The sequence below is a fragment of the Geotrypetes seraphini genome, chromosome 2, assembly GCF_902459505.1.
Source record: "Geotrypetes seraphini chromosome 2, aGeoSer1.1, whole genome shotgun sequence".
NCBI classification, from domain to species: domain Eukaryota; kingdom Metazoa; phylum Chordata; class Amphibia; order Gymnophiona; family Dermophiidae; genus Geotrypetes; species Geotrypetes seraphini.
In genome coordinates, this window is record NC_047085.1 from 281,770,162 (window position 1) to 281,797,188 (window position 27,027).

At 44.3% G+C, this 27,027-nt stretch overlaps 1 protein-coding gene across 6 annotated transcripts in view; it reads left to right on the forward strand.

The window, feature by feature from the left end:
- Nucleotides 1-27,027, forward strand: part of ICE1 (interactor of little elongation complex ELL subunit 1) — a 964,399-nt gene that overhangs the window by 151,073 nt on the left and 786,299 nt on the right. For 5 of the 6 annotated variants that reach the window (XM_033929748.1, XM_033929749.1, XM_033929750.1 and 2 more), the window contains one exon: nucleotides 544-578. In XM_033929748.1, coding sequence (XP_033785639.1) covers nucleotides 544-578 — 35 coding nt within the window. Of the gene's footprint in view, nucleotides 1-543; nucleotides 597-27,027 lie in introns of those variants that run through there. The other variant, XM_033929752.1, reaches the window with a different exon arrangement.

A 27,027-nucleotide genomic window follows, 5' to 3' on the forward strand; every position in this document is an offset into this window, starting at 1 on the left:
CAAGATCCCCGACTGCATCATACTTCCGACGCAGGTGGGGATCCTGAGAGGAGCCGCTGCCTCGTCTTTCAACTTAAAAATATACTAAGGCAAGGAGCAGGGCAGACTGAAGAACAGCACGGCCGACAGCCGCCACGGCCGACAGCTGCCGCGTCCGACATCCGCTCTTTCAACTTAAAAATATACTAAGGCAAGGAGCAGGGCAGACCGAAGAACAGCAAGGCCGACAGCCGCCGCATCCGACATCTGCCTCGGGGGAGGAAAGAGAGTGTTTTGCGCGCATGCGCACTCATATCTGCGGTGCCCTACAGCGCACGGAAAACGGAACATGCGATGGGAATGCGCATGCGCGGCTTAGGCTTTTATTATATTATAGATCAGTCCAATTGAGTTTATTTTACATCTGAAATGTTCTATGTGATAGGACAGATCCTTCGATACAGTTCTCAGCAATCAATGACCTCTCAGAAAGTTAATTTTGTCTTCTTGTTTTCAATCAGATATGATCTAAATATTGTCTTACTGATTTTTTTTCTTTTGCAGCCATTTACTGACTGAATACCAGAAGAAATGTGATGATATCCTTTCCATCTAATGTATAAGTATTTGTTTATCTGTGCTATATATTTTTGCTAGTGTTGTAGAGTTCCAGATTCTCTTGTCTCTCTCTAAACAGAATAATAGAATACAAAAATTTGGAACCTGCTTCTAACTTCCAGTGATTGTTCCCATGGAGGGAATGATAAAGAGCTCTATTCTTAAAGGGTTGGAGGCTTTTGAATGGGAGAAGTTGCCAATCATAGAGGGATCTCGTTGGGGATGCAAATTCACATATAAGATATTCAGAACAATAGATTAAAGGGAAGAACAGCAGCAGAGGGATAATTCTTATGAACCACAAGAACAGTAACAGAGGGATAATTCTTATGAACTGTATGGAGGAATGAATACAAGATTAGGAGGCTGAGCACAGTAGTATGGCAACTGATAGGCCCTATAAATAAAGCAGCTAGAATTACAATAAATTCGAAGTATAGGACACAGTTTTGGGCATTTATGGTGGGTACATGTAGTAGGGAGATAATATCTTACATAATCTCGCACCAAGTGTACATCTCGAGACTTAGTTCTGCCTGTAAATCAAGTGGAGGGCACAATCAGTGTGGCAGAATAATTTTGCTGAGGTAGAAATAGAGGATACTATTAAAACAGGATATTTAGGGAGTCCCAGTAGAGAGGTCCCAATAATGGTGAAAGAAAGCCAGGAGGGCTTAAGAGGAAGGCAGAGTAAGAGACTAGAGAATGACACGGGGAAAAAATCTGTCCCCGTCACTGCACCGTCCCCGGCCCACCATCCTCTGCACCGCCCCATCACCGCCGTTCCCTTCACCACCCCGTCACCGCCATCCCTTTCACCGCCCCGTCACCGCCACTGCCATCCCATTCACCGCCCTGTCACCGTCCCCGTCTAGCACCCATCTTCTTCCCTCCACTCCCCCATAGTCTGGCATCTGTCTTCTTCCCTTCCAGCGTCTTCTCCCCACTCTGCCTTCCACATTTCCTTTCAGGGTCTGTTCCTCTCTACCCTCTTTCAATGTCTGTTCTATTCCTTTCCACCACCACCCTTCCCTCCCTCCTTTACCATCTGTTCCTTTCTACCACCCTTCTTTCATATCTTCTATCAGTCCCCCCACCATCACTAGCAGTCTCTCTTCTCCCTTACCATGAGCAAATAGAACTTCTGAAAATTGTATTGCTGAGGCATTATTTCTAGTACGCCTTTTTTTCCAGATGGATAATGACATCAATTTTATAATTCTTACTGTCTGCTCTGATTTCATTCACAATTTGGTTTGTGTTTTGTACCTGAGGATTCCATGAGGCATTTAACCTTTTCCTGTCTCTTCTGTGATTTCAAGTTGATTCCTTCAATAATGGAGTCTCAAGGCAGTAGCAGTTTTCTATTTTGGGCTCTTTTGACATTGTTTAAGGGATTTCTTGTACATTTGGTGCTGGTCTTCTTTGATGAGGTCACTTCAGAATCTATTTCCAAGGAAGAGAAACTTTCCCTTTCACCCCCTCCTTCCTTGTGTGATCCGGAACATGCGGTCCCCGCAAGCAAGTAATTTTATATCATTTTCATTCTATTCATTCATAGAAATTAAAGTCTAGATAATGCCAGTCACATAACAAAACATGATTTTACAAAAATAATTCCCTGCACAGTCAAGCCTGCAAGGATTACTAGATGTCTTTCAGTAGCTCCCCTCCATCCCTCCCCCTTACCTTTGTGGCCAAGTCAAAATGATCTACTAACAATAAAATTTTAAAAACACAAAGCACGCTGTACGCAGAGAAAATGTTAATTATCATTTATATTCCGCGGGTTTTCCAAGAGGTCAAGGCAGATGACTTTATGCAATGTCACCTCAGTAACAACTATACAAAAATAGACAAATATTCCCCTTCCCTTTTTACTAAACTGCGATAGCGGTTTTTAGCGCAGGGAGCTGCGCTGAATGCCCCACGCTGCTCTCGACGCTCATAGGCTCCCTGCGCTAAAAACTGCTATTGCGTTTTAGTAAAAGGGGACCATAGTGCAAAATATAGACAGCAGATATAAATTCTCAAAACGGACACATTTAGATCACTAAATTGAAAATAAAATCATTTTTCCTACCTTTTTGTCTGGTGATTTCATGAGTCTCTGGTCCTTCTTCTTTCTTCTCCTGCCCCCCCCCCTCTTTCTTTCTCTGTCCCCCTGGCTCCCCTCTTTATTTCTGCCTTTCTTTCTCTCTCCCTCTGGCCCCCCTCTTTATTTCTGCCTTTCTTTCTCTCTTCCCTTGGTCTCCCTCTTTATTTCTCTCTCCCCCCTGGCCCTCCTCTTTCTTTCTGCCTTTCTTTCTCTCCCACTTGACCCCCTCTTTATTTCTGCCTTTCTTTCTCTCTCCCCTTGGTCCCCCTCTTTCTTTCTGCCTTTCTTTCTCTCTCCCCCGACCCCTCTTTATTTCTGCCTTTCTTTCTCTCTCCCCCTGCCCCCCTCTTTATTTTTTCCTTTCTTTCTCTCTCCCCCTAGCCCCCACAAAGCCATCGTGCCAATTTCTCCACTTCCACGATTCTTTCCTTACCCTCACCCCCAAGCCAGCAGCCGATTTCTCACTGCTCCTTCCCCGATGTCCTGAACTTCATCGGGCAGCAGCAGCATTCACAATTCACTGCTGTTGCCTGCTTCAGGCCTTCCTCTCTGTCGGGTCCTGTCTTCATTAAGCCGGCAACAGCAGCGAATTGTAAACGCTGCTGCTGCCCGAAGAAGGTAATGGAGCACCGAGGCAGACCGCTTCTACCCCCTCCCAGCCGAACCCCTGCTGACCCTCCTATCTCCCCCCCCGTGAACCTTTCCGACCCTCCCAGCGAGAGCAGCAAACCTCCATCGCGGCTTTCTCCTCCCTCTGCCGCGTCACTGATGATGTCATCAGTGATGCGGCAGAGGGAGAAGAAAGCCGATGCTACTGGAGGGAGGTTTGCTGCTTTCGCTGGGAGGGTCGGAAAGGTTCACTGGGGGGGGGAGAGATAGGAGGGTCAGCGGGGTTTCGGCTGGGAGGGGGGAGAAGCTGTCTGCCTCAGTGCTCCAAGGCCTGGCGCCATTACCTTTTTCGCCCCTCCCGCCCCCCCCTTGGTACGCTACTGCTCTCCAGCTCTCCTTAGTTTGCCGGTTTTATTTTTCGGCGACCGGCACGCTTTCAAAGAGCCGCGCATGCGCGGCTGCTCAAAGTTCAATCTTTTGCTCTGCTGCAACTTCCTGTTTCCGGTTGGGTCAGAGCAGAAGATTGAATACTGAGCAGACGCGCGTTCGCGGCTCTTTTGAAAGCGTTCCGGTCGCCGAAAAAGAAAGCCGGCAAACTAAGGTGAGGTGGAGAGAGGAAGCTGGTTAAACGATCGAGCCAACGTGCGGGTGGGCGAGTGGGGCTGCGGGGACCGCACGATCCTTTATGCCTCACTGCGGTGACAAGACCATTCACCGCTCCACGGGGCGGTGATGGCCTTGTCCCCGTCCCTGCAGAGGCTGCTAATTTTCATTCCCCGTTTCTGGCGGGTCACCCACGGCTAAACACAGTAGCCGCGGGTAAACCGCCACCATGTCATTCTCTATAAGAGACTCAAATTTTCCCTGTTTTCTCAGCAGCCTCTAGTTACAAGGAAAAAACACAATTTGAAGTGTCTGTATACAAATGCTAGAAGCCTAAAAAATAAAATAGGAGAGTTAGAGTACCGTATTTTTTACTCCATAAGATGCACTCTTTTTTTCCACCCAAAAGTGGGTGGAAATGTCGATGCATCTTATGCAGCGAAAATAAAATTTTTAAATACCCCCCACCCTGTCGTACCTTTTTAAATGTCCTGTTGTTGGGGGTACTCGGGCTGACTACTGTCCGCCCCCAGTGCTGCGCCTCGCCTGCCTGACTGACTGTTGCTGCCGCCGCTGCTCCACAACTCAAGGAAGGGAAGGAAGGGCCAGCATGCAGCAATTGCACGTCGCTGGCTCACAAGCCTCTCGACAACAGTTCTGATGGAGAGAAGGGAAGGGCCAGCTGAATTGATGTTGGGGGAAGGCTTGTGGGCCAGTGATGTGCAATTGCTGCACGCTGGCCCTTCCCTTCCTGGAGTTGTGGCGAGTGACAGCGGACCAGGGGCAGAGGAGGAGGAATCGGCGGTGGGTAGGCAGGCTTTGGCGTGGCGGGGAGGGAGGAAGGTAGGTTTTGATACGGCAGGGAGGGAGGGAGGACGAAGGACAAAGGCTGGAAGGCAGTGAGGGGGCTGGGGCACAAATTTGGGACATGGAAGGGAGGATGAAAGAGAAAGGCTAGAAGGCAGTGAGGGGGAGGGGGCACGAACTCAGGACATGGGAGGGAGAAAGGACAAAGGCTGGAAGGCAGTGAGGGGGAGCAGGTACGAACTTGGGACATGGGAGGGAGAGAATAGAAAGGGACAATTGTTGGGCCTGAGTGAAGAAAAGAAGGAAAAAAGAAATGTAAACGTTACTTTCAAACAGATCTTAATTGTTGATATGGAACACTGTGTCAACAAAACTACGAAAACTTATTATCTGTGGCTCTTATACTGGCTGTGTATCACAATCTTGTCTCTGGCTCTATGCAAGCTTCTTTTCCTGCCCCATCCGATGTTAGCCAAATAGCGTTTTGCCAAAAGGCTGCTTCAGGGATTGGGAGGGATAGTCTATGAGATAAAGACCAAATATTAGCACTGGTTATCTTAAAACAGCCAAAAATACAAGATAAGCGGCACTCTGGTATATGTTCTTTTTTTTTTTTTTTTTTTTAATATTTATTGATTTTCCAAACAACAACTGTGCAAAACAAATATATATAACTAGTATTATACCAGGACAAGCAGGCAGCATATTCTTAACTGATGGGTGACGGCACCGACGGAGCCCCGGTATGGACAATTTTAGAGTGATTGCACTCTAAGAACTTAGAAAGTTCCAGCAGGCCGCACCGCGCATGCGCGAGTGCCTTCCCGCCAGTTTCTTAGTTTCCACGGAGCTAAGAAGACGCGTGTTTTTCAACGGCCATTGAAATTCTTTCACTTGCCTTCCCGCTCGCGTATATTTTTCTTCGGAAAACTTTTGCTTTTTTCTTATTTGGTTCTTTAAAAAAAAAAAGAGAAAACTTTTTGTTTCTTTTGTTTTTCTCGGGTTCGCCCCGGCGGGGCCTAGTATCATCATCGAGTCCTCCGCTTTTGATTTAGCGGAGGCCGTGTTCACCTTCATGCCCCCTCAGCCTGGCTTCAAAAAGTGCCAATGGTGTGCTAGGCCCATCTTGTTGACCGACCCGCACAATTGGTGTCTTCAGTGCTTGGGTCCGGATCATAGGCCTTCCACCTGCTACTTTGAAGAAGCGCACTTTAAAAAACAGGCAAATTCAACAAAAATTCAACTGAGATGGCTGATCCCTCGGCATCGACTGCTTCTCAGCTGGCGCCCACTTCATCGATGCCGCGTGACACCGCACCGGCGTCGCACCCGACAGGTAAGCCAGCTAAGAAGCCTTCCTCCTTGGAGCGTCCTCCGGTCGCTGTGGCAGAGAGTCCAGTCCTGCCGACCTCGAGGCGCCCCCGTAAACGCTCCGCCCCTATAGAGGTGAGTGCATCCTCCTCGGCCTCTTCATCCTCTGGGTGTCGAGCGGCACCACAGGTACCGCAGAAAAAGAAAGCGATACCGGTGCCTTCCTTGGATGACCGTATTGTGGCTGTCCTTCAAGTCCAACTTAAAGAGCAGTTACAGCAACTCATCCCTGCTCTGTTGGCGCCGAGCCTTCCTGACCCGGTCCGGTCTGAGCCACCAGTACCGGCCGTGGAGCAGCCCCTATTGTCGGCTTCCACTCTGTCGGTACCGGTCCATTCTGCCTCTTCGGCTTCCATGCTGCTACTTACCGCGGAACCAAGAGGTCTTCATCGGGCGGTTCAAACATCTGAGCCATTGCCTATGTCTGATCAGTCCCGGCATCGGCAACCTTTGACTTATCCCGGTGTCGCCTCCTTACGGTCCGGGAAGTCGGCACGGAAGACCCGACACACTGAGCCGAGGTCGGGGTTTCCAGGTACGAGATCCTCATCTCTGGGATGACTCTGAGGAGCCCTTGCTCTCTGAGGAGGAGGGTTCTTCAGGTGAGGAGGACCCCTTCCTCTAAACCGGACCATTCCTCCTTTACATCTTTTCTAAAGGAGATAGAAACATAGAAACATAGAAAAAAGACGGCAGAAAAGGGCTATAGCCCACCAAGTCTGCCCATTCCAATTATCCGCCCCCCAGAGTTCACTCCCCTAGAGATCCCATGTGAATATCCCATTTCCTCTTAAAATCCGTCACGCTGCTGGCCTTAATCACATGCAATGGGAGTCTATTCCAATGATCCACCACTCTCTCGGTGAAGAAGTACTTTCTGGAGTCGCTACGAAATTTCCCTCCCCTGATTTTCATCGGATGCCCTCTGGTGTTTGAGGGTCCCATGAGACAGAAGAGATCATCTTCCGACTTGATGCGTCCCGTGATGTACTTATACGTTTTAATCATGTCTCCCTGTTCTCTTCTTTCCTCAAGTGAGTACAGCCGCAACTTTTTTAGTCTTTCTTCATACGTGAGATCCTTGAGCCCCAAGACCATCCTTGTCGCCATTTCAGAAATTTGAGTTCACACCAGCTGATGTTTACAGCGAACTGTCAAGACTCAAGGTGAACAAAGCCATGGGACCGGACAATTTGCACCCAAGAGTGCTCAGAGAGCTGGCTGATGTCCTGGCGGAGCCGTTATCCATGCTCTTCAATCTCTCCCTAAGTAAGGGGAGAGTCCCCCTGGACTGGAAAACAGCTAATGTCGTCCCTCTGCACAAAAAGGGTTGCAGGGCAGAGGCTGCGAATTACAGGCCGGTGAGTCTCACATCAATAGTGTGTAAACTCATGGAAACACTACTTAAACGTGAATTAGACACGATCTTGGATGAGGGGAACCTAAGGGATCCCAGTCAACATGGTTTTACCAAGGGTAGGTCCTGCCAATCCAATCTCATAAGCTTCTTTGACTGGGTAACAGGAAAGCTAGACTCGGGAGAGTCTCTGGACGTCGTGTACTTAGACTTCAGTAAGGCTTTTGATAGCGTCCCACATCGCAGGCTGATAAGCAAAATGAAATCGATGGGGTTAGGCGAGACACTGACTACATGGGTCAAAGATTGGCTGAGTTGCAGACGTCAGAGGGTGGTGGTCAACGGCACCCTCTCTGAGACTTCGGAGGTGACCAGCGGAGTGCCGCAGGGCTCGGTCCTGGGTCCACTCCTTTTTAACATATTCATAGGGGACTTGACTCGAGGGCTTCAAGGTAAAGTAACATTATTCGCCGATGACGCCAAACTATGCAATATAGTAAGTGAAAGCAACTTGCAAGACAGTATGGCGCAGGACCTGCTTACATTGGAATGCTGGTCCTCGACCTGGCAGCTGGGCTTTAACGCTAAGAAATGTAAGGTCATGCACCTTGGTAGCGGTAATCCATGCAGAACTTACACCTTGAATGGAGAAACATTGGCTAGGACTTCAGTAGAACGAGATTTAGGAGTAATCATCAGTGCAGATATGAAGGCCGCCAAACAAGTGGAGAAGGCCTCATCCAAGGCAAGGCAGATGATGGGTTGTATCAAAAGAAGTTTTGTCAGCCGGAAACCTGAAGTCATAATGCCACTATACAGAGCCATGGTGAGACCTCATCTGGAATACTGTGTGCAATTCTGGAGGCCACATTACCATAAAGACGTGCTCAGAGTCGAGTCGGTTCAGCGGATGGCCACTAGGACGATCTCGGGGCTCAAGGGTCTCTCATACGAAGAGAGACTGCACAAACTGCAGCTCTACACTCTTGAGGAACGTAGGGAGAGGGGGGACATGATTGAGACATTTAAGTACATCACAGGACGTGTCGAGGTGGAAGATGACATTTTCTTTCCCAAAGGACCCTCGGCCACAAGAGGACATCCGCTCAAACTCAGAGGAGGGAAATTTAATGGCGACACCAGGAAGTACTTCTTCACGGAAAGAGTGATAGATCGCTGGAACAAGCTTCCTGTGCAAGTGGTTGAGGCCACCAGCGTACCTGACTTTAAGAATAAATGGGACACCTACGTAGGATCACTACGAAGATCAAGTTAAAGAATGGGGTCATTAGCACACAGACTAAATTGGGTGGGTCAGTAGAGTGGGCAGACTTGATGGGCTGTAGCCCTTTTCTGCCGTCATCTTTCTATGTTTCTATGTTTCTATTCATTGAACCGACTCGATTCTTAGTATGTCTTTACGATAGTGTGGTCTCCAGAACTGAACACAGTACTCCAAGTGAGGCCTCACCATGGATCTGTATAACGGCATCATTACTTCAGGTCTCCTGCTGACAAAACCTCTGCGGATGCAACCCATCATCTGTCTTGCCCTGGAGGAAGCCTTCTCCACTTGATTGGCAGCCTTCATAACCTCACTAATAATCACCCCTAGATCGCGTTCTGCAGTGGTCTTAACCAATGTGCGAGTCTCTTTCAATTCCGTTGGAGGCTGAATCCAAGAAATCTAAGGCATTTCTTGAAGCTTTGGACTTTGATCAGCCTCCAAAGGAATTCCTTAAATTGCCCCTTCATGACATTTTGAGGGAGACTTTTTATAAAAATCTAGAGACACCCTTAACAATCTCAGGTGCTCCTCGCAAGTTATACAAGGTGATTCCCATTCCAGGTTTTGATAAACCACAATTACCACATGAATCTTTGTTGGTTGAGTCCACCCTTAAAAAATCGGCGGGCGCTGGTGTCTGTGCTTCTGTCCCTCCTGGCAGAGAGGGGAAGGCCATGGACAAGTTTGGCAAGCGTTTGTACCAAAATGCTATGCTTGCCAACCGCTTAGGCAATTATGCATTTCATTTTTCCTTCTATTTAAAACACCTTATTCAACAAATGGCTTCCTTTGAGAACTACTTGCTTGACCGGAAACTAGCTTCTTTCCACCACTGCACTTCCAGCCTGTTGCAGCTTAGGAAATTTATGGTACGTTCAATTTACGACACCTTTGAACTCACCTTGAGGGCTACGGCAATAGCTGTGGCTATGTGCCGTCTCGCTTGGCTCAGGGTTTCGGAGCTTGACATCAACCACCAGGGTCGCCTTGCCAATTCTCCTTGCCTTGGAGATGAGTTATTTGGTGACTCTCTCGATTCTACCACACAGAAATTGTCGGCCCATGAGACTCGCTGGGACACTCTTCTCAAGAACAAGAAGAAGCCTCCACCTGCGCGACCCTTTTGCCCACAATCTTCTTATCAGCGCCGATACTCTGCTAGACCCTTACCATCTGCTCCTCAGCAGCCTAGGCGTCCACGTCAGCAGCAACGCCAACAACCTCATGCTCCGCAGCAGCAACAAGTAAAACCTGCTGTGCAACCGAAGACAACTCAACCCTTTTGACTCCATTCTCCAGGGCCTAGCCAGTCTTCCATCATCTTCCCTTCTGTCTCAACCCATAGGAGGATGTCTTTCCTTTTTCCTCAGCCGTTGGGAGCTCATCACTTCAGACCAGTGGGTTCTAAACATCATTCGCCACGACTATTCTCTCAATTTTCGGACTCTTCCCTCCCAAAGTCCTCCAAAAGAGTCTGCTTTGAACACATCTCAGTCCTTCCTCCTCCTTCAGGAGGTCCAATCCCTTCTTCTTCTGAACGCCATAGAGGAAGTTCCTCTAGATCAGAAGGGGCAGGGATTCTACTCCCGCTATTTTCTGGTTCCCAAAAAAACCGGAGACCTCAGACCTATACTAGATCTCCGAGATCTCAACAAATGCTTGGTCAAGGAAAAGTTCAAAATGCTTTCTCTGGCCACACTTTATCCTCTTCTCACTCAAGGCGACTGGCTATGCTCCCTCGATCTCAAGGAAGCCTACACTCACATCCCGATCAATCTGGCCTCCAGACAGTATCTCTGGTTTATGATCAGTCATTGTCATTACCAGTACAAAGTGTTACCCTTCAGTCTTGCCTCCTCTCCCAGGGTATTCACAAAGTGTCTCATTGTGGTGGCCGCTTTCCTACGCTCTCACCATCTACAAGTCTTCCCTTACCTGGACGACTGGTTAATCAAGGCTCCTTCATCTCAGGAAGTGCTTCATGCCACCAACCAGACCATCCTATTTCTCCAACTTCTGGGTTTCGAGATCAATCTTCCCAAGTTGCATCTCATCCCCACTCAACGGCTTCAGTTCATCGGAGCGATCTTGGACACTGTTCTCATGTTTCTTCCATCCAATCGCCTTCAGACTCTTCTTCATCTCTGTCAGCAGGTGCTTCCACAACTGTCCATCTCTACAAAACAAATGATGATACTCTTGGGTAATATGGCCTCGACAGTTCATGTCACCCCCTTCGCATGTCTTCACCTGCGCACTCCTCAATGAACCCTAGCTACCCAGTGGTCCCAGGCGACGGATCCTTGTTCGCAACACATATCTGTGACATCGTCTCTTCGACAGTCTCTGCAATGGTGGTTGAAATTTTACAATCTATCCAGAGGCCTTCTGTTCCATCTGCCTCCTCATCATCTAGTCATCACCACAGACGTGTCCCCCTATGCTTCGGGAGCTCACTTGAACGAATTCCAAACTCAAGGTCTTTGGACTGCCCAGGAAAAGAAACATCACATCAATTTCCTGGAACTCCGAGCGATGTTTTATGCCCTCAAGGCTTTCCAGCATCTCCTCTTTCCTCAAGTTCTACTACTTTGCACAGACAATCAAGTTGCAATGTACTACATCAACAAACAAGGTGGGACGGGCTCTTGCCTGTTGTGTCAGGAGGCCCAGAAGATTTGGTCTTGGGCAAAAGCTCGTCATTTATTCCTGAAAGCAGGCTACATTCAGGGAGAGCAGAATTCCTTGACAGACAATCTCAGCCGAATTCTCCAACCACACGAATGGACTCTCGATCCCCTGACCCTTCATTCCATTTTCGATCAATGGGGCACTCCTCAGGTGGACCTATTTGCAGCTCCTCACAATCATCAACTGCCCCAATTTTGCTCCAGACTCTACTCTCCTCTCCGTCTGGCAGCAGATGCGTTTCTCCTGGATTGGACCAATCTATTCCTTTATGCATTTCCTCCTCTGCCTCTCATGTTGCGGACCTTGTTCAAGCTCAAGAGGGAACACGCCACCATGATTCTCATCGCTCCATGGTAGCCCAGGCAACATTTGTTCTCCCTTCTACCTCAACTCAGTTCCAGGGAGCCCATACTTCTTCCACTGTTTCCTTCTCTGCTTACTCAGCATCAGCAGTCCCTCCTACATCCCAACCTACCATCTCTGCACCTGACAGCTTGGTATCTCTCGGGCTGACCTCGACTCATTCACTTCTTTCTCAGCCTGTCTGTTCTATTCTTGATGCTTCCAGGAAGCCGGCCACTCTTCAATGCTATCACCAGAAGTGGACTCGGTTTTCTTCCTGGTGCCTTCTGCATCATCATAATCCAACTTTGCTAGCAGTAGAACTCGTTTTGGATTATCTCATTTCGTTATCTAACTCTGGTCTCAAATCTACTTCTATCAGAGTTCACCTCAGTGAGATCACTGCTTTTTCGGAAAACCTCTTACTGCTCATCCTTTGGTTTCCAGATTCATGCGGGACCTTTTCAATGTGAAACCACCTCTCAAGCCCCTTCCTGTGGTCTGGGATCTTAATGTAGTTCTTTCCGCCTTAATGAAGCCTCCTTTTGAACCATTGGCTACTGCTCATTTCATATTTCTCACTTGGAAAGTGGTCTTCCTTATTGCTCTCACCTCTGCCAGGAGGGTCAGTGAGTTACATGCACTAGTTGCCGATCCACCTTTCACAGTCTTTCACCATGACAAGGTGGTTCTATGTACACATCCAAAGTTCCTTCCTAAGGTTGTATTTGACTTTCATCTTAACCAGTCTATTGTCCTGCCTGTATTCTTCCCGAAACCTCATTCTCATCCTGGAGAACAGGCTTTGCATACTTTGGACTGTAAGCGTGCTTTGGCTTACTATTTAGAACGCACTAAGCCTCACAGATCGTCTCATCAACTTTTCCTATCCTTTGATCCAAATAAGTTGGGACATCCTGTTTCTAAACGTATGTTATCCAATTGGCTTGCTGCTTGCATCTCCTTCTGTTATGCTCAGACCGGACTCACTCTGGAAGGTTCTGTCAAGGCCCATAAGGTTAGAGCTATGGCAACGTCTGTAGCTTTCCTCAGATCAACTCCTATTGAGGAAATCTGCAAAGCTGCTACTTAGTCCTCAGTTCATACTTTCACATCTCATTATTGTCTGGATGCATTCTCCAGACGGGATGTACACTTCGGCCAATCTGTTTTACAAAATTTATTTTCCTAATGGCCAACCTTCCCTCCATCCCTCTTTTTGTTAGCTTGGAGGTCACCCATCAGTTAAGAATATGCTGCCTGCTTGTCCTGGGATAAAACACAGTTACTTACCGTAACAGGTGTTATCCAGGGACAGCAGGCAGATATTCTTATGTCCCACCCACCTCCCCGGGTTGGCTTCTTAGCTGGCTTATCTTAACTGGGGACCGCGCGCCTCCGTCGGGCGGGAAGGCACTCGCGCATGTGCGGTGCGGCCTGCTGGAACTTTCTAAGTTCTTAGAGTGCAATCACTCTAAAATTGTCTGTACCGGGGCTCCGTCGGTGCCGTCACCCATCAGTTAAGAATATCTGCCTGCTGTCCCTGGATAACACCTGTTACGGTAAGTAACTGTGCTTTTTAGCCCGTTACATTAAAGGGTGCTAGAATATATGTCTGTCTTTATTTCTGTCTCTCTCTCTGTCCCACTGTCTTTCTTTCTGTCTGTCTCTCTCCCTGGCCCCCTTTGTCTGTCTGTCTTTCTGTGTCTCTCCCTGTCCCTGTGTCTTTCTTCTTTTCTTTCTGTCTCCCTTCTTCCCACTGGTGCTAGAATATATGTCTGTCTTTCTTTCTGTTTCTCTCCCTACCCCTGTCTTTTTCTTTCGGTTTCTCTTCCTCCCGCTGTCTTTCTTTCTGTCTCTCTCCCTCCCTGGCCCCCTTTGTCTGTCTTTCTGTCTCCCTGCCCCTGTCCTTGTGTCTTTCTTCCTATCTCCTTCCCTACTTCTCTGTGCCGCAGCATTCCCTCTCCCTCCATTTCCCTGTGCATCATCATTTTTTCCCTCAGTCTAGCTTCTCCTGCCCCTCCTACACTCAGTATTTTAAACTTCGGCCCGGCCTGTAGGTCAGGGGTTTCTCGGCTGACCGCCACCCGCTGCTGATGGCTCTGTGCTTGGCCGTCGCAGCCTGGAGCTGCCGCCAGCCGCCACGGCCGACATCCGCCTCAGGGGGAAGAGAGAAAGAGAGAGAGAGATTCGCGTGCATGCGCACTCCTACCTGCAGTGCCCTATAGCTCACAGAAAACGGGAGCACGCAGTTGGGAGTGCGCATGCGCGGCTTAGGATTTTATATTAGATAGTACAGGAAAAGCATATTGATCTTACTGATAAATATAAACAATCATTTTTAACCCTCCCAACCGCCTAATATTCAAGAAAAACAAATACATAAAATCTATCAACAAAATTCCCAATTTAAGATAGTAGTGCTAATCCCCCCTCCCCCTCACCCTGGATGTGTATGTTGAAAGAGCCAAAAATAAGATCAGTTATCATTCCTTACAGAGTTTTGAAAATGGTTCCTAAAACATCCAGAAATTTCCTATAATGTCCCTGTTGTATGGCCATTATACGTTCCATTTTAAAAGTATCAAAACACAAAGGAGATGGTATACTGTTAACCAACACCAGACAATTAGTCTTCAGACCCTCAGAAATGCCACCATCCACTCCATTGTAGTTTCAATAGTGGTTGGATTTACACATTAGATCCTCACCGGGTCACTTATAATCTATTGTGAAGATAGAACTTTGCTCTGACTATTTTGCCAATAATCTTCTTATAAAGCTAATACTTAGCTGAGGTAGTGCATTCAAAGGAATCTCTCACCAACATGTTTCACCCTATACTGGGTTTCATCAGGGCTCTGATCCCTATAAATAACAATAAATAATATAAATAACTACTGTTGCTATTAAAACCTTTGCCAAACACCAAAATCGTTTATTAGAAATAGAGTGCGTACCTCTAAATTTGAATTGGTTACCCACAACGCGACCACTCATGAATTTTAAAATGTCCGCGGTGTGCTAAAGCTTGATTTAAGTATCTCCCTGGGTGTGCCGGCTGTCTCTGGGCCAATGTGAAGCAACCTCCCAGGGGCAGACCAAACACATCCAAGGTCACGTTGGATGCAGTATCACTCTACACAAAAATCCCTCAATCAGGAGCTTTAGATATTATTAGAGAAACCCTATTAGCTAGGCCGGGACAACAAAGAATTACCACACACTTCCTTCTGAAATTAGCCAAATGGGTCATCCAGGAGAACTATTTCATATATGAAGATACTTACTATAAACAGGTTCAAGGGGTGGCCATGGGGGCCACTTTGGCTCCTTCGGTGGCCACCCTTTATGTTGGAAAATTTGAAGAAGTGATCTACCCCTCTGTGCAGTTTTCTACTAACATTTTATATTGGAAGCGTTTTCTGGATGACGTATTCTTTCTATGGAATGGAACAACGGCAGACCTTGAAATATATATTAGATGGATGAATACAATTAATGTGAATTTACAGTTTACAGCTACATATAACATCATGCAAATTGAATTTTTGGACATTTTAGTGTTCAGAGAGAGAAATCAGTTGAGTACTAAGCTTTTTAGAAAGCCAGTGGCCCGCAACACCCTGTTACATTTTTCAAGCTTTCACCCGTACAAACTCAAGTTTAACCTTCCGGTGAGCCAATTTTTAAGGGCCGGAAGGATTTGTTCCAATTTGGGGGAGTTCAAAATTGCTGCCAAGGATATGAAAGATCGTTTCCGTCAAAGGGGTTATCCGAGTAAAGCTATCCAGCAAGCTTATTTGCGAGCCCGGTTTGCTAACCGGGATTTGCTCCTAAAAGAAAAGGACAACCATTCAGAGGTTGAGACATCTAAACTTGTTTGTGTTTTACCTTTTTCAGATGCAGATAAGACCCTGGTAGGCTACATTAGATCTCATTGGCCTATTTTGGGGACTCTGCGGGGTCTTGAAGAATTTCCTGTGATAGCATACACAAGGGGGAAAACTATAGGGCAAATGTTAGAGAGACATGAACCCTCTATTGAGAAATCAGGTACTCATACTCAATGTTCTCGATGCCAATGGTGTCAGAATACCATCGTAGGAGATAGTTGGCAGGACCCCCAAACTGGCTGGAAAATCCAAGCCAGGGAGAATACCAACTGCAGATCAGATTGGGTTGTCTATATAATAATTTGTCCATGCCCCCTTGTTTATGTCGGTCGCACTAAACGCCTGGTATACTTGCGTTTGAATGAACATAAGTCCCGCATCAATACCCAATCGTTGACAGCCCCTCTGGTCCATCATTGGATTTCTAAAAAACATGGAGTGGATCATCTTAAATGGAGGGTGATTGATCGTTTGACAGTTCAGGGGGTGGAGGGGGACCTAGAGGCCAAACTAAATTTTCTGGAACAGAGGTGGATATATAGACTGAACACGGTTACCCCTAAGGGGTTGAACCTCAAACTAGAATGGTCATCTCTCCTATGAGTTCCCGCTGGGGGTTTGAAATCTTTATAATTTCTCAATCTTTCATCTTCAAGATGGGAGTGTTTGAAAATACACTTTTAAATGATTAGTTTAACAGCTATCCCCCCGTGTGATGTGTTTGGTCTGCCCCTGGGAGGTTGCTTCGCATTGGCCCAGAGACAGCTGGCACACCCACACAGGGAGATACTTAAATCAAGCTTTAGCAAGCCGCGGCCATTTTAAAATTCATGAGTGGTCGAGTTGTGGGTAACCAATTCAAACTTAGAGGTAAGCACTCTATTTCTAATAAACGGTTTTGGTGTTTGGCAAAGGTTTTAATAGCAACAGTAGTTATTTATAGGGATTAGAGCCCTGATGAAACCCAGTATAGGGTGAAACATGTTGATGATAGATCCCTTTGAATGCACCACCTCAGCTAAGTATTAGCTTTATAAGAAAATTATTGACAAAATAGTCAGAGCAAAGTTCTATCTTCACAATAGATTATAAGTGACCAGGTGAGGATCTAATATGTAAATCCAACCACTATTGAAACTACAATGGAGTGGATGGTGGCATTTCTGAGGGTCTGAAGACTAATTTATTTGAGTGGATTGACTGGTGTTGGTTAACAGTATACCATCTCCTTTGTGTATTGAACTGATATTATCCTCTCAAAAACATTTATTTATTATCCTTCCATCAACCCATTTTAAAAGTATGGCATAGAGATTCCCACCAGAAAGCATAATTTAACTGATCCCAGTTTTTCCAGTTCTTCAAAGTAAGATGTATGGCAGCCCCTGCAATTATAAAGAGAAGTTTGTTATTGTGAGAAGATATTTGGCTTTTAGCCATCATGAACATGCCAAATAGCACGGTATCGTACGTCAATGCCTCTGGATTTTCTAATATTTTATTCACTTGATCCCAGATGGATCTCCAAAATTTAAGTATAAAGGGACAATAGTACAGTAGATGATCCAATGTCCCAACGTCAAGATGAGTTCAGCATCTATTAGACTTGGAACTATCTAATTTCTGTAACTTAACATGGGTCCAAAATGCTCTATGTAACAGGAAAAACCATGTTTGTCTCATAGATGCAAAATCATGGCTATTGAGACGCAGAAATCTGCTGCTTTATCTCAATGCTCCAAATGTCACGAAGACCAGTCTTTGGTTTCTTATTCAAAAATTCAGATATTAATTTGTATCACTGGGTGGCTTGATGCCCTAGGAAATCTGCCTGGAAGCATAGGACTGGCAAACTATACTGATTTTTAAGATTTTGCTAATCAGGTAACCCCTTCTGAATGGCTTTCTTCAACTGCAATCATTTATAATTTTGAGACTTAGCAATACCAAATGTTTGTTGCAGTTGTGAAAATTAAAGCAGCTTTCCATCTAATACTACATCATCCAGAGTACGTATGCACGCCTTCATCCAATGCTTCCAGATGACCTTAAACCTGCCAATTTGAATCTTGGAGTTCAGCCAAAGGGACTGACACATGGATTTATAAATCAGAATAGGTGTTAAATTATTAATAAATTTTAATGTCTGCCAAGTGTCTAATAAAATTCTGTTGTCCTTATACAACCTAGGTAGCTTGATACTCAAAAGGTGACACAATCTCAATGGAGACAGGAGTTGCCATTGCAATCATAACCAGAATGAAAGATTTTCCATGAGCTCGGGGAGGATCCAATACATACTCTGACGCATTATATAGGCTTGATGGTACCTATAGAACAGGGGTAGGGAACTCTGGTCCTCGAGAGCCGTATTCCAGTCAGGTTTTCAGGATTTCCCCAATGATATGCATGAGATCTATTTGTATGCACTGCTTTCAATGCATATTCATTAGGGAAATCCTGAAAATTCCAGTCAGGTTTTCAGGATTTCCCCAATGAATATGCATGAGATCTATTAGCATGCACTGCTTTCAATGCATATTCATTGGGGAAATCCTGAAAACCCGACTGGAATATGGCTTTTGAGGACCGGAGTTCCCTACCTCTGCTATAGAAATTTGGAAAATTTACACCCCCCCCCCCCGCCCGCCGTAATTGGTTATTGTAAAGATACTAAAGCAATTCTTGCAGCTTTCCCCAACCAAATAAATTTAGTAAGAATACTATTTAATTTTGTATAAAAGGACCCCGGAAAATAAACTGGCAACATACCCATTTGGTAGCAAACCACAGGCAAAATCATCATTTTAATCGTTTGAACTCTTCCCCACCAAGACATTTCTGTGACCTTCAGCAATAAAGACCTTTCATTTACTTTCATCCTCTCTTCCAGCGTTTTATGAATCCAAATGCCTAAATATTTTATACCCTCTTCCTTCCAAAGAAAGGGGAATGAATCAAATAATCCTTTTGGACGATACACATTTAATGGAAGAACCTCTGATTTACTCCAATTTATTTTATACCCAGAAAATTTCTCAAATCGATCAATCAAATCTAGTAAATATGGAATGGTAGTTTCAGGATTCCTCAAATGAAGCAAAATATAATCTGCATAGGCAGAGACCTTATATTCCCAACCTGCATAAGGAATACCTTGAATCTCCTTTGCCTGCTGTATAGTCAATAGCAAGGATTCCAGAACAATATCAAACAGTAAAGGAGATAACGGACACCCTTGTCTAACTCCCTTCTCCAGACAGAAACTTTCTGAAAAAGTCAGATCATATCAGCCCGTTCTACAGAAAACTTTACTGGTTGCCGATGGAGGCAAAGGTCATCTTCAAATTTGCCTGCCTTTGCTTCAAAACCCAACAGGCTTATCCCCAATCTACATGTCACACCACTTTGTATTCCCAAGCTCCACTCGCACATGCAACGCCTATCTGTTTGCCTTCCCCTCCCTAAAAGGCTGCATCTACAAGAGATTCCTTGATAGAACACTATCATTCCAAGCAGGTAAATGGAATAAATGCCTAACCACCCTCATCTCAAACACTCCCTCCTACCAATCCTTTAGGAAATCAATTAAAACTTATCTCTGACTCTTTCCGACCTTGTTGTACCTCAGAAATACTTATTGCATCCCTGACACCAATGTAATTTGAAACTACTCTCTGTAACTTCGCTGTCTATGCACAGTCTCTTCCTCTGTAAACCGCTCTGAACTGTTTGTGGTACTTGCGGTATACAAAAATAAAGTTGTTATTATTATTATTATTATTATATAATCTGGCAAAAGGGGAACTATACAAAGTTTGAATCATTTGTATAAATCCGGATCCTATACCAAACCAATCCAATTGCTTGATATATGAAGGTCCACTCCACACGATCAAAGGCCTTCTCTGCATCCAAGGATACAGAGAAGACCGGATCTTCCATAGCTTTTGTTAAATTTAACATGTGGAAAGCCAATCTAGTGTTGTTTGAAGAATGTCTTTGAGCAAGGAACTCCATTTGGTGCATACCAATAATATAAGGGAGAGCCTTGGCCAAGCGTAAAGCCAAAAACTTAGCCAGAAGTTTTCCATCTACATTAATCAAAGAAATAGGCCTGTAATTTGTAACCAACGAAGGATCTTTATTTGGCTTCGGCAAAACTATGGCTAAAGATTCTGCCATAGTACTTGTAATGCAACCTTTAGTCAGTTGAGCCTGATATAAATTTAATAAATGAGGCAGTAGGGTAATTTGAAATGATTTGTAAAACTCTACAGTGAACCCATCACCACCTGGAGTGGATCCAACTCTAAGGGACTTCAACGCTATTTGTAGTTCTTTCATTGATATAGGCGCGTCAAGACTTCCTTTTATATTCCCGGGAATTTTAGGTTCCTTAATTAGCTTTAAAAACTTTAAACCATCAAGTTCTTTATTTGAACAAAGCTCAGAAGAATACAAAGCTTTATAATATTTCAAAAATTGCTTTAAAATATTTCCAATTTGAGAATGAGTTTCCCCATTCTCATCTGTAATAGCCACAATTTTTACTTTTCTTTTTTTAGCTTTAAGGTAATTAGCTAATACTCTTCCCGCTTTATTCGAGTTTCCATAATACAAAGCCTGTTGAAAAAACAACTCTTTCCTAGCCATTTGAGAGGAAATCTTATTGTATTTATATTTAGCTTTTAAGAGGGCCTGTAAAGTAGTTTGTTCCTATTTCAAGGTTAATTTTGACTCTAAATCTTTAATATTTTGTTCCAAATTAGAGAATTCCAATTTAAGTTGTTTCCTAATATGTACCGAATATGAGATAATTTGCCCTCTCATGGTAGCTTTAAAAGTGTCCCATAGTGTTTCTAAAGAAATTTCCTCTGAGGCATTGATTTGAAAATATTCATTCATTTTTAATTGAAATTCCTCAATAAAGTTTGAATCCGCAAGCAATGTATTATTAAATCTCCATACAGGTCTATTACAATCTTATTCAACAATTTTAAATTCAATCCAAACTCTACCATGATCTGACAAAATAATTGGATCTATGGTGGCTTTTGTGACTTGCTGTACTAATTTGTCTGATACAAAAACATAAACTATTCGTGAAAATGATTTATGGACATAGGAGGAAAAAGAAAACTTCCGGGCATTAAAATGGAGAAACCACCATATATCCTTCAATCTACATGATTGAACCAAATTATCTAATCCTAATGATTTTAATATCCTACTAGGTTTTTTATCCAACAATGGATCCATAACAGCATTAAAATCCCATGCCACTACTAAATTAGAAGCAGTCAGTGGTAGAATCAACTGTTGAAGAGCCTTAGAAAATTCAATTTGATTTGAATTAGGGGCATAGATGTTAATAAGCGCCAGCATATCTTTCCCCAGGCTCATGTTTACATGAACCCATCTACCTGAAGGATCAGCAGAAATCAATTTAAATGTAGCTAAACATTTTTTATTAATTGAAATGGCCACTCGAGCCTTTTTACCCACAGCAGGAGTGGAAAAGCATTGCTTAACCCACCCCTTCCAACTTACTCAATTCCAAGGCATTTAAGTGTGTTTCTTGAATGTAATATATAGCAGCATCTTGTTGTTTCAGGAAATTAAGAGTTTTTTTTCCTCTTGATGGGATGATTGAGCCCATTGACATTTAGTGAGAACAATTTCAGATTCATTTAAATTTTCGAACAAAATGGGACCTTAATATATAATCCAATATAAAATTAGCTCTTATCAGCATCAGATAAGCATTACACATCCCTAAACCCCTATAAATAACCCCTAACCCTCTACCCCCATACCCCATAAATAATACGGTTGCCTGAAAGCACCCATTTAGATCAGCAGTCTAAAAAAATCCTTCAAGACGTCTTATGAAAGTTCAACCTTGTATCCCAGAGTACAATATTAAGAAGATACACAGATGATGAAGAAATATAATATAATATATATAATTTTGACAACTAATTAATTTGAACAAAAGTATTACTAATAATCATAAAAACATTTAGGTAATATTAAATAGGATAACTAAAATTACATGAAACCTCAGAAAAAACCCTCTTTCTCATTATTTATGGATTCCTAATTCAACCCCATACTATTGATTAAATTTGCCAAAATTAATCTACTTATATTGCTCAAATCCAATTAATTTTCATTCCATACCATTAAGCAATATCAGCATAATTTCCATTTAACCTCCCAAATCGATTCTCCCAAAATTTCCCCCTTTAAGAAAAGTAATCCAAGAAAAAAGGCATTACCGAATAACCCAAATAACCACAAATTAAGAAGTACTACCATATATACTTCAAGCAACTTACTATCATTCCTTATTACCTAAATTAATAAGACATCAATACATAAATAAATAAATAAAATATTCTAAAGTTAATAATAAGTTAATATGCATTTTATCCTGAAGCTAATAAAACTAATAAAGAGAAGCCTGTATATTTTCTAGCGCCATCTGTCCTCGGGATCGAAATCTTCTATAAAAACATCTTTTTTCTACCGTACTCTCTCTATATTTTTTGCCATTCTGCAACCAAAACACTTGTTAATGCAAAGAACTCCCAGACTGATGAAATGCCATCTTTCAAAAAACTATTTGTCAATTTCCTTTAATATTATGAAAGCCATGCAAAAAGTAATGTGATCATTGAAATTTATTCCCCGGATGAAGAAGACGGAAGAATTCTTTACTATACAATTCTCCATGACTCAGAACCACTAATACAGCACAGTACTCCAACCATTGGGACAGGAAACCTTTTATGTTATGCTCCTCCAACCAGTGGGACAGGAAACCTTTTATGTTATGCTCCTCCAAGACATGACTGTATGTCTTCACATCCAACCTTAAACAGCTTCGTAGCTCCAACATTGTAATCATATCTTTGCTTCTCTTCCGTTATTGCAACCACCCTTTCTGGTTTGGCTCCTTAGTAGAAAACTGCTAGTCCCGCCTATTTTCTTGTGCATGAAATTTTCCACTTACATCATAGCTGTCATATATAAGGAAAGTCAGCTGTTAGCAGAATGTCAGCTTTGTTCAACCGTCAAATCACAATCTTCATGATGTCAAATCTGTCAATGACTGTTACGTGCTTATTCAAATGTTGATACTAGATTCCATCCCATTTATTCATTAACTAGTCTTTAAGCCCGTTATATTAATGGGTGCTAGAATATATGTCTATCTTTATTTCTGTCTCTCTCCCTACCCCTGTCTATTTTTTTTCTGTCTCTCTCCCTCCGGCTGTCTTTCTTTCTGTCTGTCTCACTCCCTGGCTCCCTTTGGCTGTCTTTCTCTCTCCCTGCCCCTGTGTCTTTCTTCCTGTCTCCCTCCCTATTTCCCTGTGCAGCAGCTGCAGCATTGCCTCTCCCTCCATTTCCCTGTGCAATAGCATTTTTTTCCCTTCCCCCCACTTCCCTGTGCAGAAGCCGAAGCAACATTCCCTCCCCCTCCATTTCCCTGTGTAGCAGCATTTTCCCCTCCACCTACTTCCCTGTGCAAAAGCCAAAGCAGCATTACCTTCCCCTTCATTTCCCTGTGCAGCAGCATTTTTTTTCATCCCCACTTCCCTGTGCAGCAGCCGTAGCATTCCCTCCCCCTCCATTTCCCTGTTCAGCAGCATTTTTTCCCGTCCCCCCACTTCCCTGTGCAATAGCCACAGCATTCCCTCCCTCTCCATTTTCCTTTCAGCAGCATTTTTTCCTCTCCCCCCCACTTCCCTGTGCAGTAGCCACAGCATTCCCTCCCCCTCCATTTCCCTGTTCAGCAGCATTTTTTCCCCTCCCCCCACTTCCCTGTGCAGTAGCCACAGCATTCCCTCCCCCTTCATTTCCCTTTCAGCAGCATTTTTCCCCCTCCCCCCACTTCCCTGTGCAGCAGCCACAGCATTCCCTCCCCCTCCAAGTCCGACGCAGGCGGGGATTGTGAGAGGAGCCACCGCCATGTCTTTCAACTTAAAAATACAATACGGCAAGGCGAGCAGGGAGCAGTCCAGACTGAACAACAGGACGAAAAACGACCCTAAACAGAACCCATTCCATGCAATACCTTGAGATTCATCATCACTCTAGCCCCTACCAGCAGCCAATATCTAATATAATAAAACGGTAGCCACACATGCGCTCTCCTACCTGCGGGGCCCTACTGCGCACGGAAAACGGAACACGCAGGAGGGAGTGCGCATGTGCGGCTAGCGTTTTATTATATTATAGATTTACAGGCCATTTTTCCCCCTTCTCTTTCTTTAAACCAAAACACTATTTAAAGATCAAATGAAAACAGTATAAATACAGTGCAAAGTATTATATCCGAGTTCAAAGAAGAAAAACATCACATATCTTTAAGACATTGGTTCCAGTTGTTGTGATATATATTCTTTTAGCTTTGCCGGGTCCTCAAATTGAATGGTATGATTTTCATGTGTAATCCACATGATAGTTGGATATAAAAGGCCGTATTTTGCCTCGATCTGTTGTAGTTGTAGTCGTTTCATTTAAAATTGCTTTCTTAAATTTGCTGTTGCCCTGGCAAAGTCTGGAATGAAAATTATCTTTGATTCTTTAAATTTCAGGTTCCTGTTTTCCTTCGCAAGATGCAAGATTTCTAGGGCATGCTGAAATCTTAGTACACTGAAAATTAACGTCCTGGGACCTGAATAACCGTTGGGCCTTTTAGATGGGATTCTATGCACGCATTCAATTTCTAAGGGGAGTTTAGAAGATAATGGGAGCAATTTAGGGTTTAAGTCCTGCAAAAATGACACATCTTTTCCTTCCACTCCCTTCGAGAGACCCAGGATTTGTACATTATTCCTACGTGATCTGTGTTCATAATCTTCCAGCTGCTTTGCCATATCTTGTAAAACTTTATGATCTTTCCTGCACTGTGTCTGGCTCTCCTCTGTTTTACCCACTCGGGTATCCAGCTGCTCCATTCTATTATTAGCCACCTCCAATTTTGTTTGTTTGGAGCAAGACATCATTCAATACTTGAAATAAAATTGTTTTGTTGAGAAAATCTCTCAGAAGTTGAGAAAATACTTAAAATATCTGCCACTCCCAAGCCATGCCCTCAACTTGGTATATGTTCTGTCAATTCATCTTACTTGAAAAACAGCACCTATAGTGCTGAATGGATGGGGTACTTGGGACCTGGGTTGGACACTGTTGGAAACAGAATACTGGGCTTGATGAACCTTCATTCTGTCTTACTATGGCAATTCTTATGTTTTTAAGCCTGTGGGAAATTGGTGAGCACAGGTGTCTGGGAGTCCTGTACCCTAGTGTTATTTCCAGGAAGACACGAGTTGTTTATAGATGGATTTTATCTACATATTTCAACTCCACCTCCTTCCTCAGTGGACTGACCCCTGCCTCCTCAGTTTTCTCCTTCTGCAAGCAAATTAAGAAGGTATTTTTCTGCTCTTAACTAGAATAACGCTGCCTGGGAGAAGACTCTTGTTGCAGGAATCTGCAACTAGCAGGGCAACCATTTGGTCCCTGCTTAGCCAGCCTGCATGTATGGAGATCGGGGTCTATTCCCTTTGATTCTTGCACAGTGTCTGATTTATTAGGTGTATGAGCACAGGCTGTTTGGCCCTACGGTGGCCCACTTGGGCTTTGTGTGTGCAGACTGCTTTATTTTCCTTCTCCCTGACCTTGGCCCGCCAGAGGGTCGAACTGAGGCAATTTTTGAGGTTCTTGGAGATTTAAGTAGTACGCAGGAAATTATTTCCAGAGAGTGCCTCAAAACGACCCCAGCCCACTGTCAAAAAATCCCAATGACACTAGGTCAAGGGACGAGACTGCAGACTGTCAGCTTATTGGACCGCTTGGGTGGAGATCAGTTTAGATCGCTGGGTCATGGATATCATTTTAGAGGGTTACAAGATCGAGTTCAGTCATCCACTACTGGACTGCTTTGTAGATTCTTCGGCTGGACTGCCATAAAAAGTGATCAAAGTCTGGGCAATGGTGAAAAGGCTCCTAGATATTTTAGTCATAGAAGCCCATACCTGACCAGAAATCGGGCTTGGGCAGATACTCCATGTACTTCATAGTGCCCAAGAAAGGCTCAGATGATTGGAGGCCAATTCTAGACCTCAAGTCAGTCAGTGCAACTGTGAAGGTGCCTTGGTTCTGCATGGAAGCCAGTGATTGCTGCATTTGTGCCTGGGGAATTCCTAACCTCCACATTCCCTTTTTTCCAGCTCACAGGAAGTGTTTAAGATTCCATGTCCTGGGAAAGCATTTTCAGTTCTCAGTGCTGTCTTTTGTGCTGGCAATAGCACCTCACACTTTTACCAAGGTGAAGGTTATGGTAGTGGTGCATCTCTGCAAGATGACTATACAGATGCAATTGTACTTGGACGATTGACTGATCAGAGCCCTGTTCAAGGCAAAGGGACAAAGTGGTGGCACAGGTGGTCTAGCTATTGCAGGGCCTGGAATAGATCGTCAATTTTGAGAAAAGACTCTTAATTGTGACATAATATGTGGAGTATCCTGGAGTCTGTTTCAACACCACAGAATACCATGTTTTTCTTCCAGAATCACGCACAGGGAAACTCATGAAACAAGTAGCAGATATTCTAACAATGTCAGCACCTATGGCGTGGCATTGCTTTCAAGTCCTAGGATCAATGACAGTGACTATAGAGGTGTTTCCTTGGGTGACCCCTCCAAGACTCCCTGTTGTCCCGCTGGTTTCCACAGACAGATTTGCTTCAACGACTGCTACTGTGGACTGCGGAAGTGTGGAAAAGCTTGCATTGGTGGCTACAAGCACAATTACTGTTGAGAGGCATGCCTCTTCGCATCTTTGTTCAGTGATTTTAACCACAGATACCAGCCTCTCTGGTCATTGCAGTTGTTGCCCAGTTTAGTGCCATTTGTCTCTCTTTCAGAGGACATGGTTCATATACCGGTTGAGCTGCAAGCCATCCGTCTATCGTTATGGATGATGAACTACCTGAAAGGCAAGGTAATCAGGTTATTCTTAGACAATGCTACAGCTGTCAACTGACAAAGTTGCATCAGAAGTGCTCAGTTACGCCTGGAGGCTCAGCTGCTGTTCTGTTGGGCTGAAACACACCTACTGTTGCTCTGCAGCTCATGTAGTGGGAGTGGAGAATGTTCAAGCTGACTAAGCTGGCAGACATTGGACCTGGGGAAGTATTCACGCTAAAAAAAAATGTTCAACCACAATTTACAGTGTAAGAGACATCCCATGATGGATCTGATGGTCTCGGTCTCAAACAGAAAACACCTCTGACCTCGAACCAGTGGTTCAGGAGAGATTTTTGGACGTTCGATGCCAAGGGGATAACCT